Source organism: Mustela putorius, unplaced genomic scaffold, assembly GCF_011764305.1.
Source record: "Mustela putorius furo isolate JIRA1106 unplaced genomic scaffold, ASM1176430v1.1 tig00537248_pilon_pilon_pilon, whole genome shotgun sequence".
NCBI classification, from domain to species: Eukaryota; Metazoa; Chordata; class Mammalia; order Carnivora; family Mustelidae; genus Mustela; species Mustela putorius.
This window is the reverse complement of record NW_025422387.1, coordinates 3,550,112-3,564,503: the sequence shown is the minus strand read 5'-3', so window position 1 is coordinate 3,564,503 and position 14,392 is coordinate 3,550,112. Positions and strand designations below refer to the sequence as shown.

Here is a 14,392-nt window from a genome sequence, read left to right as displayed (position 1 = left end):
ATCGACTTCTCCGTCCCGAGCTCTCCTATGAATAGGATCCCAGAGGACGTGGTCTTTTGTGACAGCTTCTCTCACTCCGAGTAACGTTTTCAGGCTCCCTCCATGCGCCGGTCCTTCATTCCTCGTTATGGCTGAACCCATGTGCTGGGGTCTAGATGGACCACATTCCGTTTATCTGTCCATCCATCGACGGCTACAAGGGCTTTTCCCACCTTTTGGCCACTGTGAACCGTGCTGCTGTGAACGTTCACATACGAGTCACCATGTCAACACATGTTGTTGTGCCTCTTGGTAGACCCCTAGCGCTGAGATTGCCGGACCATATAGCATTCCATGTTTGACCGTTGGAGAAGCTGCCAGATTATTTTCCAAAGCGACCGTACCATTCTCCAGCCCCACCAGCAGTGTGTGGGGGTTCCTGTTTCCCCCACGCCATCCTCAGAATCTTCTAGTGAGCTCTGGCCCTGCCTGCCGGCCATTCACATGCGGGGGCCTCTCCCAGGGGCGATGCGTACCACGCAGGGAGGCTGAATCTTGAAGACCTACCTCACACGATACACTTGCTTATTTTTTATTTCGTTGCTTTATGCTTTAGTGTCATAGCAAAAAACTCATTGCCAAGACCATGCAAGACAATGCGGGTTTTTTGTTTTTCATTTTTCATTTTTTTTTTTTTTTTTTTTTAGAAAATCTTTAATCTGGGTGGTGAGGACAGTGGCATTATGTCATTCATCCTTGTTCCTTTAAATGCCTAAATTAGCAACCAGGAGCGGCCACAACAAGTTTATCCTGATTCATGCTACGGATAATGTCCCATTTCTCCCCGTTCTTGCCAACACTGGGTGTTGTCATTTTGATAACTTGCCAATATTATTGGTGAAAAATAGTGTAAGTTTACACAAGTACTTCTTTCTTCCATTCATAGCGCAATTTGAATTTCTTTTTATATGCTCATTGGACATTGGTCTTTTCTTTCTTTTGAGGTGCCTTTTTAGGCACTCACTGACTTGTGAGAACTCTGTGCAGAAGAGAAAATCAGGGTTCGTTCAATGAGTCTAGCTTGCGGTATTTCGCAAATGTTGACCTTTTGTGTAAAGTATTTCTAGAAAAGAATTTTTGAGAGAGTCTTTCTAGAAATTTGGTCGATTTACCAAATCTAGATCTAGAATTTTCTAGATTTTCTAGACAATTAGAATCTAGATCTAGGATTTTCTAGAAACTATTTTCTAGAAATTTGGTTGATTTACCTTTAAAATTGGATAAAACGTATGACCAAGCGGTGCCTGGGTGGCTCAGTCGGGTGAGGGTCTGCCTCTCGGTTTCAGCCCAGGTGGTGGTCTCTGGGCTGTGGGATCAAGCCCTGTAGGTTCTGTGCTCAGCGGGAAGTCAGCTTGGGATTCTCTCTCTCTTTCCCTCTGCCCCTCCTCCTGGCTTGCTCTTTTTCTCTCTCTCTCAAATAAGTCTTTTTAAAAAATGTGGCTGAAATATAATTGCTTTAGAATTGTGTATTTTTCTAGACCAGTTGATTTTTTTTTTGTTTTGTTTTTTTTTGGTTTGTTTGTTTTTGTTTGTTTTTCTATTGATGGGTCTGGGTAAATCAGACATGACTTTCTTCTGGGGTCACAATTGGGCATCTTGGACTCGAGGGATGGCAGAGAGGGACCCCTGAGGTCCAGGAAGGAGGACGAAGGCGAACCAGGCTGTTGTGGTGCCCTAGAAAGTGGAGGGGAGGTGGGGGCAGGGGTCCCAGTGAGCTGGTTCATGCCATGTGGCATTAGGAACAGTGGCGGAGAAGCTGCGCTCGGGCAGGAGGGCAGGACGGATGGTGTGGTCGGATGGAACCGGAGACCAAATATTTGGCTGGACGTTATCCATGTCCCCTTAAGCATGTGTGTGTGAACATGAAGGTCTGTGTGACCACGTGCGTGTGTGCATGTGTGTGTGTGTGTGTGTGTGTGGAAGGGCCCTGAGTGCTGTGCAAGGCCACATGATTGGAACAGAGGCCGCACGAGCCCCTGTGCGCAGGTGTGAGTTGAGGTCGAGGGGAGGCCGGCGACTAGGGACGTTCGAGGGGCTGGAGGTCGTCTGAGCTGTTTCGGAGCTGGTGGTCAGTTGCTCGCGGTTCCACGCGCAGGCCCCGGGGCCGAGGGAAGTGAATGGAGGTGACGGTGACGGAGACTTGTGCCCTCGTTTGCAGTGATGTCGACTTCATGTGTAGTACGATTTTTACCTTTAAGAATTTAAAATGGCTTCTTCCTTAGTTTCCCTGTAGATCTTCCCATGATCTCTCTCATTTTTACTGAAATCCCGATGGGGACTATGGTTGTACGTGTGTGTGTGTGCGTGCGTGTGCGCGCGCGTGTGTGTTCTGTTTTTCCTTTTTCTTCATGGCTTGGCCCGTCCGTTGCTCTCCATTTCCCACCCCCATTCCTGGCTGTCCCCCCCGCCCTCTTACTCAGATGATTCGTTTAATGACCGAAGGTGTCCTTTGTTCTGCCACACTCCTGTGATCCTGTCATCCCGTCTGCACAGGCCTGTGTCCCCGGCACACACTGTCACCCCCACACGTGAGTGCACTCACAGCACACATCTATCCCCGCTCGTTTGACGCAAAGGGATGTCCCAGTGTCCTTCGTCCCGCATTTCCCACTCAGCAGTGTTTGTGAAAATGGCCCAGGTTGTCCGGTTTCGCTGTCACTCGTGCCGCTGAGACAGCTGCACAGGCTGCCCCACCCCCGCAGCCCAGTTGGCCAGTGACCGTGGCGCCGGCCGGCACTCTCACCGCTGCCATGCTCTGTGTCGGCAGGTGTTTGAGATCCTTCTGAGCCGAGGCTACTCGGAGAACAACTTCCGGGAAGACCTGAAGAACCTTTATCTAAAACTCGGGATAGAGAACAAGACGATGATCTTCCTGTTCACGGACGCCCACGTGGCCGAGGAGAGCTTCCTGGAGCTCATCAACAACATGCTGACGTCAGGTGCCGGTTGGGGGGGGCTGCTCCTGTGTGGGGCATGCCCTGCACGGGGACGAGAGCAGGGGGAGGGGCCACTCGGCATAGCCCTGGCGGATCACTTAGAAGAGGCTGGGGGTCACTCTCAGGGTACAGCGTGGTCTAGGCTCATGTTTTCATGGGTGCCTCTGGCTGCCCCGTGAGGTCTAGGCAAGAGGGAGGTAAGAACAGGAGAGTGTGACAGGTGACCTGGGTCTGGGATTGTGCCATTCGGGGGCTATGGAGTGTGTTACACATTGGAGGAATCCAAACAGGACGTCAGAGCGTGTATTAGTGTGCTAGGACTGCTGTAAGGAAGTATGACAGGACGGGGGGTTGAAAACCATGGACACTTGGGGCACCTGGTGGGCTCAGTCAGCGGAAAGTGAGTCTCTTGATCCCAGGGTTGTGAGTTCGAGCCCCACGCTGGGGGTAGAGATCCCTTTGGAAAAATCTAAAACCACTACCACTTATTGTTTCAGTGTAGACGTCCCACACCACGGTGTGGGCAGGGGTGGTTCCTTCTGGGACTCTGGGGGAGACGGTCCCAGGCCTCTCTCCAGCTTCTGCTGGTCTCTCTGATTCCACAACCTCGCCGGGGTTGTGCCTACGTGCTCTCCTGGGGTCAGCATGTCTGTCGCTACGTCCACATTACCCCTTTTTACAACAAGGGCATCAGTTGTCCTGCTTTAAGACCTATCTCAGTGACCTCATTTTAACTGGAGGACTTCCTAAAAGACCCTGGTTCTCAGTGAGGTCACATTCTGAGGTTCTGAGGACCTCAATGTCTCTTCCTAGGGGAAACACAGTTCATTAGCAGATGGGCCGTTGGATTGTAGGGGTCTGGCTCTCAGAATAGGGGCCCGGGGTGGAGATGTCGATTTCAGCATCACTGGCGTGTGGTTCCCCAAGCCTTAGGAACGGATGGAACCGTCTGGGGATGGGGGGTAGCGCGAGAAATCAGGTGAGCCCAGCGCTAGGTGCAGGGAGAAGCGGGGGAGTGAGCCAGCGGCTGAGATGGAAGAAGGAGAACCAGGGGCAAGTTCCTCCATCTTTTGCAGAACACACGGCCATGATGCAATTACAGGTCACAAAGCACCATCAGCAAGGGGAAGGGGCGCATGGAGGGAAGTCCGGGGAGCCAGGCACAGGCTTCCAGAACCCTCTTGTAGGGCAGTCTCACAGGACACGCTAGCTTCCCCCTCCTCTGACTGTGACACCCCATGGGCAGTATGATCTCCCAGGGAAGCCCCTTAGAGACTCAGCACCCAGGGGCTTCCCTGGGGGCTGGTCACATAAGCACCTGCTGCCTGGCTCCGACCAGAGTTCCAGATTTCCAGGGAGGAGGCAGGCGGGGTCAGCACAGGCCATACTCTTTGTAGGTGAGCCACTTGGGTGGATGAACGGCGGGAGGACCCCTCCCAAAGTCCAGGTTCCCGGATGCTGGCCAGGGGGCAACCCTGCACACAAGCCTTTATAAGGAGAACAGCCCCGGGCCTGCTGGGTCAGCTTGGTTCTGTAGGGAACCCATCAGATATTTAACCAGAAGGCATGCTACTAATTTGGAACGGTGTAGCTATAGTAAGACAACATCGCAGCTAGTGAGACTCTGGCTGCTTTCTTGCCGTCAGCGGGCTCCCACTGCACCTTCCCAGTTTACTTCGTTATTCCAGAATTCTCACTGGGCCTGAACCGCGGCGTGTGTCGACTCCTGGCCTCTCCCACATCAGGCTTTCTCCGAAACCTGTCTCTTCCCTCGCATCCCCTTGACCCTCCGTCAAAGCCAGACCCTCATCATTTCTGACCTTGACTCTTCACACGCATCTCTCTGCTCCTCTCCTTGCTTCCTACAGCCTGGCTGTCCGTGCATGTCACCAGTTCCCTCCGTCCCACGCTTTCGGTGCTCTGGGTCTCTGCGGATGGACTTCTGTTTCTGCAGCCCGAGTTCCCCTTCCGTCCCTACAGGCTGTCCTGCCCCTGCTTCCAGCCCACGCTCTTCTCCTGCCTGCCACACTCTCCCTGCCCCTTTCTCTAGCAGCCTCCTGGTTCAGCCTAGGTGGACAAGACTCACTTGCGCCGGGGTTGCGGCTGGAGTCCCCGCAGGGGTCCCATGGGTAGGCTCGGATCCCATGGGTAGGCTCGGATCCCATGCCCACCCCTGAGCCCAACCCTCGAGCTCACAGTGGTTCTGATGGGGCAGACCACCCAAACCACAGGCAGGCATAGAATGGGGAAGTGATTTTCCAAAGGAAAAGAGGGATGAGAGGCCAGGAAGTGGGCACAGGTAGGAAGGGGGCAGGCCTGTGCACAAACAGCAGCGCTCCACACGCCAGGCTAGGGCCAAGTTGTCCGTTTCCTCCTGATCTTGGCTCCTGTGCCACATGGAATCTCCCTCCCCCAAGAAGCCTCTCCTTGGCGGCAGTGGCTTCAAGGCTCCTGAGAGCCCGGGGCATCTACGGTCTGGGCTACGGACGTGGCATTTAACACACGCAGCCCTGGGTTGGCATCAGACTTTGCATACGTGGGTTGCAGGCTGGTGAGCAGAGGGGGACGGGTCAGCCCTGCTTTCTGTATCTGTAAGCCCCACTGTAGGTCTGGGCTATATTTTCTGTGAAGGCCAAGAGAGCTCCTGGGGGCCTCACTTAAATAGCACCCAACATGGTCAAGGTTACTAATATATTTTCTGGAGCGGTTAAACCTGGCAGCGGTTTCTCATCCCTGGTCCTGCTGACGTCAGTGGCTCTCCTGGGCGTCCCGGGCCAGTTGGCTGTACCCTAGTCTCTCGCCGCCCCCGTGCCATTAGCATGTCCCCCCAACACACACACCCGAGCTGGGAGAACCAAACTTGTCTCCGGACGTTGCCAAATGTCTCTTAGGGGGCACACTTGCCCCCGGTTGAGTATCCTGGGTTTGGCACTCGTGATCACCTCCCAGGTGAGCGGGAGGCATTTATTTCTCTCATTTTGCCGACAAGACTGAGGGTCAAAGGGAGGCTCAGTGCCCGGGCGCAGGCCCTGCTCCTTGGTCTTGGTGTCCCCTGCTCTTCCGGGGACGCTGTGCTTCTGTCATTTCGGTGCCTAGAGAGATGATAACCCCGAGGCTGGGAAACCCAGCGTTGGTCTTTGTTTTCCAGGAATCATACCCGCGCTTTTCCCGGAAGAGGAGAAGGAGATGATCCTCGGTCAGATCGGACCGGAAGCCCTGAAGCAAGGCATGGGCCCGGCCAAGGAGTCCGTGTGGCAGTACTTCGTGAACAAGAGTGCCAACAACCTGCACATTGTCTTGGGCATGTCGCCGGTCGGGGACACGCTGAGGACCCGGTGCAGGAATTTCCCAGGTGCCCGGGGCTGAGCCTACATCGCCATCCCCAGCAGAGCAAAACTCGGGGTGGTCCCCGGGGCTGGCATATGGGCCCTGCCCTGTAGGACGGGCCCCGCTTTGTCCCACCTGGTGGCCAGCAGGCTCCCGGGATGCCCACAGGGGGCGCTCTCTCCCCCCCACCAGGAAAGGCTCGTAGGCCCTGGTCGTGGCAGGTACTGAGCCTTCATCTCTCTTCTGTTGGGACCATCCTGCCAGCCTCGGGGAAGATGCAGCCCCTGACCTGTAGAGCAGAGGTTCTGGAGTGGGGGGGTGACCTTACTGGCGTCCTCAGGGACATTTGCCAGTGCCTGGGGACATTTCCACGCCTTGCATTTGTGGGTTGCGGGGCGTGGTACCAACATGTGGTTGGTAGAGACCAAGTGCCCCTGAACGCTCCGTGCTGCCCAGACACCCCACCACGCAGGACCGTCCAGGCCAACGTCTGCCACGCTGAGGCTGAGAAACTCTGCTCTGGCTGAGTTAGCCTTGGACGCATGCAGCACTTCTACCACCGTGCCTGGTGCTGAAGATTGTGTCCCCGTCCGTGAGCATCTCTTTTGTGTCTCCCTCCTCTCAAGGTCTTGTAAATAACACTGGTATCGACTGGTTCATGCCTTGGCCTTCTCAAGCCCTCCTCGCTGTCGCTAAGTCCTTTTTAGGTACGTGACCGCTAATGGGGGTGGGGCCCACTAATGGTATAACAAAATGACTTGTTATCACTTTTCTGACTTTGAATTTTGGTCCAGTAGATCCCTTCACCACCGTTCGCCCCCATGGCCACGAAGGCTTTGAAGTTTGTCAGTGTGTTTTGGTTGATACTGTGTTTTTTTTTTTTAAGATTTTATTTATTTATTTGACAGAGAGGAATCACAAGTAGACGGAGAGGCAGGCAGAGAGAGAGGAGGAAACAGGCTCCCTGCTGAGCAGAGAGCCCGATGCGGGACCCTGAGATCATGACCTGAGCCGAAGGCAGCGGCTTAACCCACTGAGCCACCCAGGCGCTCCGATACTGTGTTTTAATCTAAAGGGATTTCACAGGGCACTGGGGCTACCTGGGGGGCTCAGTCAGTTCAGTGTCTTGATTGTGGCTCAGGTTGGGATCTCAGGGTCCTGGGCTCTGAGCCCTGCTTTGGGCTCCATGCTCAGCAGGGTGTCTGACGGATCCGGCCGCTACCAGAGCAGGGGCTGGCACATCATGGTCTTTGGACCAAATGGGACCCACGGCTTGTTTCGGGAAACAGACTGTGATGGGGACACAGACTCTTTTGTCAATGAACTTGGTGTCTGTGGCTGCTTTAAGCTCCTGACTGCACGGTTGAGGAAATATAGCAGAGACCATACGGCCCACGGAGGCTGCATTTTCCCTGCCGAGCTCTTTACAGGAAAAGCGGGCTGATCCCTGACTCAAAGGATGCCCGGAGGACCTTTCAGGAGATTGATAATCTGTGCTGAATTTGCTCAGAAGTTTCAAACACTGAAGTCCTTGGTTATTAATTTTACTCTCCGGAATAAGAAAGCAAGTCCATGTATCTTTGGGGAAAAGCTTTTTTTTTGTCTGGACCTTGGCATCAAATGACACTGCGTGGGTCTGCAAATAGTTTCCACCTTCTACCTCTATGTTCAGTAAATGAGTCACTTGTCGGTTCACCCAGGGAGCACTCGTAATGTTACTTAGCATGCAGGGGAAAGAGACAAGTGTGGCTCTGTGCTAGCCATAGGACTCATCATCTAACTGGGGGATCCGCAAACTTGGCCTGTAAAGGACCAGGTGATAGATATTTCCAGCTGTGTGGGTCACGCAGGCTCTGCAGCAGCTACTCACGTCTGCCGCTGGATCTGTGTCCCCGCGAAACTGCGCTTACAAAACCAGGCAGTGGGATGGGCGCTTCCTGTGTGGTCCACCAGCCCCGCACGCCCAGGAGCTGTCCCTGTGCGCTTGCAGCGCTTTGGTTTGCCATCACCACGCAGCAGCTCCGTGTCCTAAAGAACACCGTGTGGAATTCGCTTAGAATTTCTTTTTTCTTGGAACAGATTCCCTGGTGTTGGGCTAACCGTGCTCCAAAGTGGGCATACTTGGGAGGCAGGGTTTTTCTCCGTGGGCTGTGGTGTTCTGGCTCCTCGTATAATTTCAGATCAAACCCGCAGCCTCTGGCTGAATGGTTCCGTCTGGTCAATCCTGTCTTCCTTCTTAGTTGCAGGCTCATTCTGCGTGGCGGGGAGTGTGTTGTGCTGTCTGTTGGGTGGTCCGAGGGCTGTGATCTGAGCAGTGGAAGAGATGATGGATGGTTTCAACAGACTTAGAGGAAGGCCCACTTTGTGCCCACTGTGTGCCAGGCACAAGGGATCCAGCGGTGACACTGGGTGCATTTCCCTCCTGAAAACCCTGGCCCCCTCCTGGGACAGTGGCATAGCCAGCCCAGGAGACAGACCTTCCTGCCCGCAGAGCGTGTATTGGTCCCATGGTCCAGGAGAGCCACCAACCAGGTGCTCTTTTGCTTTCTCTATTAAACATTTTCTTAAAAGATTTTATTTATTTGACAGAGAGGTAGAGAACACAAGTAGGCAGAGCAGCAGACAGAAGGAGAGGGAAAAGCAGGCTCCCCACTGAGTAGGGAGCCTGATGTGGGACTTGATCCCAGGACCCTGTTATCATGGCCGGAGCTGAAGGCAGGTACTTAATTGACTAAGCCACCCAGGTGCCCCATCTATTAAACATTTTTATATCATCTTCTTATTGTGCTTAAACATCTGTAACATAAAATTTGCCATTTTAACCATTTTCAGGAGTTGAGTTAGAGGTGTGAAGCACATTCACATTCTTGGGCAGCTGCCACGGCCGTCCAGCTCCAGACCTTCCACCTTGTAAAATGGAAACTGTCCCTGTAAAGCACCAACTTCCCGTTCCCCCCACCCCAGCTCCAGGCCCCCATCCATAACCTCCCAACTACTTTTTTTCTCTGAATTTGCCTGTTCTAGAGACTTTGTATGAAGTCAAATCGTGCAACATATGTCCTTTTGGGCCTCACTTCTTACTCTTAGCCTGTTCTCGAGGTTCATCCATGTTGTATCACGGGACAGAGTTTCCTTTCTTCCGTCGTAGGGATGGACCGCATTCTGTTTATCCGGCCATCTGTTGACCAACACTGGGTTCCTTCCACTTTTGGCTGTCACGAGTAGCGCAGCCATGAGTGTTGTCTGCAAGAGTCTTGACATTTTCAGGGCTTTGTGGGTCCATGCCTCGGAGCAGAATTGCTGGGTCAGACAGGAACGTCGTGTTTAACTCTTCAGGAGCCTGCTGATGATTTCCCACCACTTCAGAGGCATTTTCCCCGTTCCTTTCTCTTCAGGGACTAATCCGATGATCCCGGCGGAAAACACAGACGGTGTGGTGGAGCACGTTGTTTTGGTCCATGAATCCGTGAATGAGTTCAGCAAACAATTTCTACAGAAATTGAGGCGTAGCAACTATGTAACCCCCAAAAACTACCTGGACTTTATTAACACGTATTCAAAGCTGCTGGATGAGAAAACTCAGTATAACACAGGTAAGATGGGGGGAATGGGATGGGGAACACGTAGGATCCAAGTGCTGACCTTGTCTTTCAGCAAATGCTTCGCTAGCAGGAGCTAATGAAGACAAATGTGCAGCACATTCCAGGTTTTGCTTCCCAGAGTGATTCTTCTGGGTGGAAGAGGCCTGGCTCACTCATATTTTTCTTTGTTGGTGTTGGGTTGTGCACTTTGGAACTCTGTGTCTTCCCTGCTTAGAGATAGGGTGTGAGGGCAGCAACACGCTCTGTTGGAAAATGCTTTTGGAAAAAAAAAAAATGCTCTGGCTCTGGCTGTTGCCTAAGGGAAGTGCTGTTTCCAGAAATACATTTATTTTGGCTGATGTGGTCCTGGCACGGTGGTGGAGGTCCTTGATGCTGCCTGATGTCTCATGAGGATGATTTTTTAGGTTGAGCCCCAGTGGATTGAATCCCCAGGGAGGCCCCTGGAATGCTTGCCCGGGTGTGTGGGGAACCGCACCCACCTTGGTGAGGAATACAGCTACTCTCTTTCCACAGCTCAATGCAAGCGTCTGGAGGGGGGGCTGGACAAGCTGAAGGAGGCCACCATCCAGCTGGACGAGCTGAACCAGAAGCTGGCTGTGCAGAAGGTCGTGCTGGCAGAGAAGTCCATTGCCTGCGAGGCGCTGCTGGAGGAGATCGCCACCAACACGGCCATAGGTCAGTGTGGGGCCAGCTCAGTGGAGGGTTGGGGGGGCAGCAGGGCTCCCCTAGATAGGACAGAGCTCCACTGGGGGACATCTCCGAGAAGCCACCTGTCAGCCCACCCTTTTTCTCCTGAGTGTGATGGGTGTTCCTGCGTGTGGGGCTTTGAGGGCCCCCGTTGGTCCCCTCAGCTCTGAGATCACCTGCAGTCATTCTGGCCCTCCTTGCCACACGGCTCTGGTCCCGGCCCATCTCCTCTGCGATAGTTGCTCTACGGACCCGTCTTCCCGGCACCCTGGCAGTGCTGACAGTCTCTGCTCTGCTGTTCAGTTCTGACGGTTTCACGGTTGTGACCTTGCTTCCTTCTCCGCATGCGTTTGTCCTCCTGCTGCTCCAGCAAGAATCTCTCCGAGGGCCAGGATCTCTCCCAGGGCCAGGATCCCGCAGAGCATTAGGGCCCCTACACGCTTTGCCCCCTACAGAGGCTCAGTCGACGCTTGCTTGTTGACTGTGGGCATGACTCCCTAGAGGACGCCGCACTGGAAAATCCGAGGGCATCCAGCATACGTTTGTCAAGAACCCACTGTATGGGTTCCCTGAGGCCGTTCGCTGAAGCAGAGTCTGCTGGAACTTTAGCGGGGGACCCCGCACTCAGGATGACAGCACACCGAAGTGGTTATGAGCAGGGCTGTGATGCTCAAGTCCTTGGGCTCCAGTCCCACCTGGGTGCGCCCAGATAAGGGACAGTGTACTTATTTCCTAGAGCTGCCCAAACAGATGGCCACAGCTGGGGGGCTTCGAATAACGGAAGTTTACTCTCACAGTTCTGGAGGCCAGAGTCTGAATTCAAGGTGTCAGGGGGCCATGCTCCCTCCAAAGGCTCTGGGGGACGACCCTTCCTTGACTCTTCCAGCCTCCGCGTTTGCTGGCAGACCGTAGCTTTTAGGTTCATCTCAGTGTCTGGTGCCAGTGGCCACTTCCCTTTATGTCCCCATGTCCTCATGTGGTTGTCTTCTAAGGACTTAAGCCATTGGATTTAGGACCCCCCAACCCAGTATGACCTCACGTGAACTCATTAGATGTCCAAAGATCCTCTTTCTAGATAAGGTCACATTCTGAGGTCACTGGTGGATGTGGATCACGGGGGACCCTCTTCAGCCCAGTACAGATACCATGAGCCGAGCTCTGTGCTAGGGATCGGGCTTCCAGACCTTGGGGAGATGCCTGCATTCCAGTGACTGGAACCAGACAATCAGTGAGCCAACAATTAAGTGAAATGCCCGATTTCGATCAGTGACATGAAGCAAATAGAGGATCCAGAGTGACCGAAGGGGCAGGCCACCATACAAGGGGTAGACTTTTCAGCGGGGTCTGAACCAACCTTGAAGATAGTGATGAGAAGCAAATAGAGATCTCTGTGAACCAGAGAGACCGGAAGGGCGGCCCTGGTGTCCTCCACTCACACCAGCTATGCAGGGCTGGGGGGCTGTCCCGTGGGATGGAGTGGCGGGATGTGGCTAGGCCAGTCGGAGTCAGCAGCGGTCCTGGTGTTGGAGACTCCATGCCGGGTGAGAACTTCTGCTCTAGCAGGAACACCCAAGGCCGCCATATTGGCCCAAGAGTTTTAGATGCCCTGACAGCCCAGCACTGGCCTTGGCGGGCTGTGTGTGGCTTTGTCTCCGTGGTGGTGGTCTCTCCTCTCCACGCCGGCATCTTCACTCACCAGCCTCTCCCCCCACAGCCGAGGAAAAGAAGAAGCTCGCAGAGGAAAAAGCCATGGAGATAGAAGAGCAGAACAAGATCATTGCGGTGGAGAAGGCGGAGGCCGAGATGGCCCTCGCCGAGGTCATGCCTATCCTAGAGGCCGCCAAGCTGGAGCTGCAGAAGCTGGACAAATCAGACGTGACGGAGATCAGGTGACCGACGGCGATCTCCGTGTCTGTATGGCTGCCCGTGGTGCTTCTGACAGCCATTCCATTCCTCCTGGAGGTCAGACACTATCGGAGCTCTGTCATGGGCCGGCCAATGGGCTGAGTGCTTTCTAAGGCCGTGGGTTCTGTCCTCATTTGCAGATGAGGAAGATGGGGCTCTGGGCACGGAGTTGGGGTGCCCCAGGTCCCCCCCAGCCAGGAGGGAGCAGGGCCTGTTGGCTCTCGACCCAGGCTGTCTCATAGAAGGGGGCAGAGTCCCAGAGCCCAGTGGGCCAGTGCTCTCCACAGGAAGCCCCGCAGCAGTATCTGCCCTAAACAGCCATAGGGCACCTGACCCAGGGGACCAGTGCCCTGCTGAAGAGAGTGTGACAGAGATGGGCCATGAGCTGAGAGCCAAGAGGGGATGCCTGGCCCCATTTCTAGCCAAATGGGCTTGAGAAGGATGGGGAGAGGGGCTCCTCGCTGTGGTCCCCAGGCATTTGGCAAATAACCTATAACATGACTGCATCTGCCACCACCAGAGCACTTCCAGGAACAAGGGCCTGGTGCGGGGCTGGTAGGGGAGCTTTCTCCCTGCCTTGTGTGGTCTGACCCTGGGGCCCCGTTAAGGGATTTCCCTGGTAAATTTAGCACCGAGACTGAAGCCAAGAAGGCGCACTGCCCTGTCTGCCTAGCTCCCCCCAATAACTCCCCCCGACAGCTCCGCTTGCTACCCTCAGCCCCTCAGCTGTCCCCATCACATCCTTGTTGTCAGATGGGATTCAGTCCTTCTGGCCCTACAGTCAGGCCTCCGGTGAGAGAGTCTCCTGTTTCCAGGTCGCTACTTGACTTTCTGTCTTGGGCTCCCGGCAGAATGAGGCTTGTTCTCGGTGCTTCTTCCTCTTCCTAAAGGCCCAGCAGGTTTCCTCTGTCAAAGGCTGTGCCCTGGTTGTTTGCTCATTAGTGATACTTGGGGATTTGAACCGAATGTCTGGCTGGTTCCAGGGCAGGGGACTGAAGCAGTTCTTGGGAGGTCATCGGCAGACTCTGCTGTGTTGGCAAGAAGTCATTCTTTCAGTTCCGTGAAGCACCGTTGAACGAGGTTGTAAGGACGGACGTTTTAAAGTCGCAATGATGTGAGTCAGACGTTCAGACCGAGGCACCGGAACGAAGCAGAAAGTCATAGCCAGCTGTGCTGGGGGACAGACCATCAGCATGCACGTTTTCAAGGGAAAGAGCCAATTGTCATTTACATAAATTTTGGGCACCATACCCAGGTCAGCAGCAGAAAAATTCTGTAAGAGCAGAGAGCTGAGGAGAGGTTTTGAAGGGGATTCATTTGGCGAGAAGGGGCTGTGGGGCCCCACATCAGCTCAAGGGGGAGGGGAGAGATGGGGAGCTAAACGGAGAGCTCTCTACCTGTCCCCACCCTGAACGAGGGATGCCTGCATCACGCCTGAGACAGGTGTGAGATGGGGGCCCAGCTCATCCCTGAGAAAGTGGAAATGGCCTAAGACCTAAAAGGAATAATCTTTAAAAATGTGATTATTGGAGTAGATGATATGTTCATGCGGGGCTCTGCCTCTTATGGGCTGTGTGACCTCTGGCAACTCACTTAACCTCTCTGTGCTATAGTTTCTTGATATGTGACATGGGGATGATGATAATGGTCCCCATGACATCAGGGCTGTTGGGAGGATCGACGGACTGAACTATTACAGGAAGAGCTCCAGGACTGGGTTCACCGCGCTGTCGGTGCCAAGTAAGCATGAGCTAGGATCACGGTTTTGGCATCAAAATGACGTGTGAAAGCCCCTCCCACCTGCCCCATCAGCTTAGTTCCCCTCCCCCCACACAACAGGTACCCACTGCCTTTCTGCTCTCACATACCGATCCAGAAAATTTTTATGATCAAGGC

At 54.1% G+C, this 14,392-nt stretch overlaps 1 protein-coding gene across 3 annotated transcripts in view; it reads left to right on the top strand.

Annotated features, from left to right (window-relative positions):
- The window catches only part of DNAH10 (dynein axonemal heavy chain 10), a 135,693-nt gene that overhangs the window by 96,781 nt on the left and 24,520 nt on the right, over positions 1-14,392 (top strand). For all 3 annotated transcript variants that reach the window (XM_004753085.3, XM_045073673.1, XM_013056431.2), the window contains 6 exons: positions 2,807-2,978; positions 6,124-6,327; positions 6,929-7,009; positions 9,698-9,895; positions 10,418-10,579; positions 12,306-12,480. In XM_004753085.3, the coding sequence (XP_004753142.1) occupies positions 2,807-2,978; positions 6,124-6,327; positions 6,929-7,009; positions 9,698-9,895; positions 10,418-10,579; positions 12,306-12,480 (992 nt within the window). The remainder of the gene's footprint in view (positions 1-2,806; positions 2,979-6,123; positions 6,328-6,928; positions 7,010-9,697; positions 9,896-10,417; positions 10,580-12,305; positions 12,481-14,392) is intronic.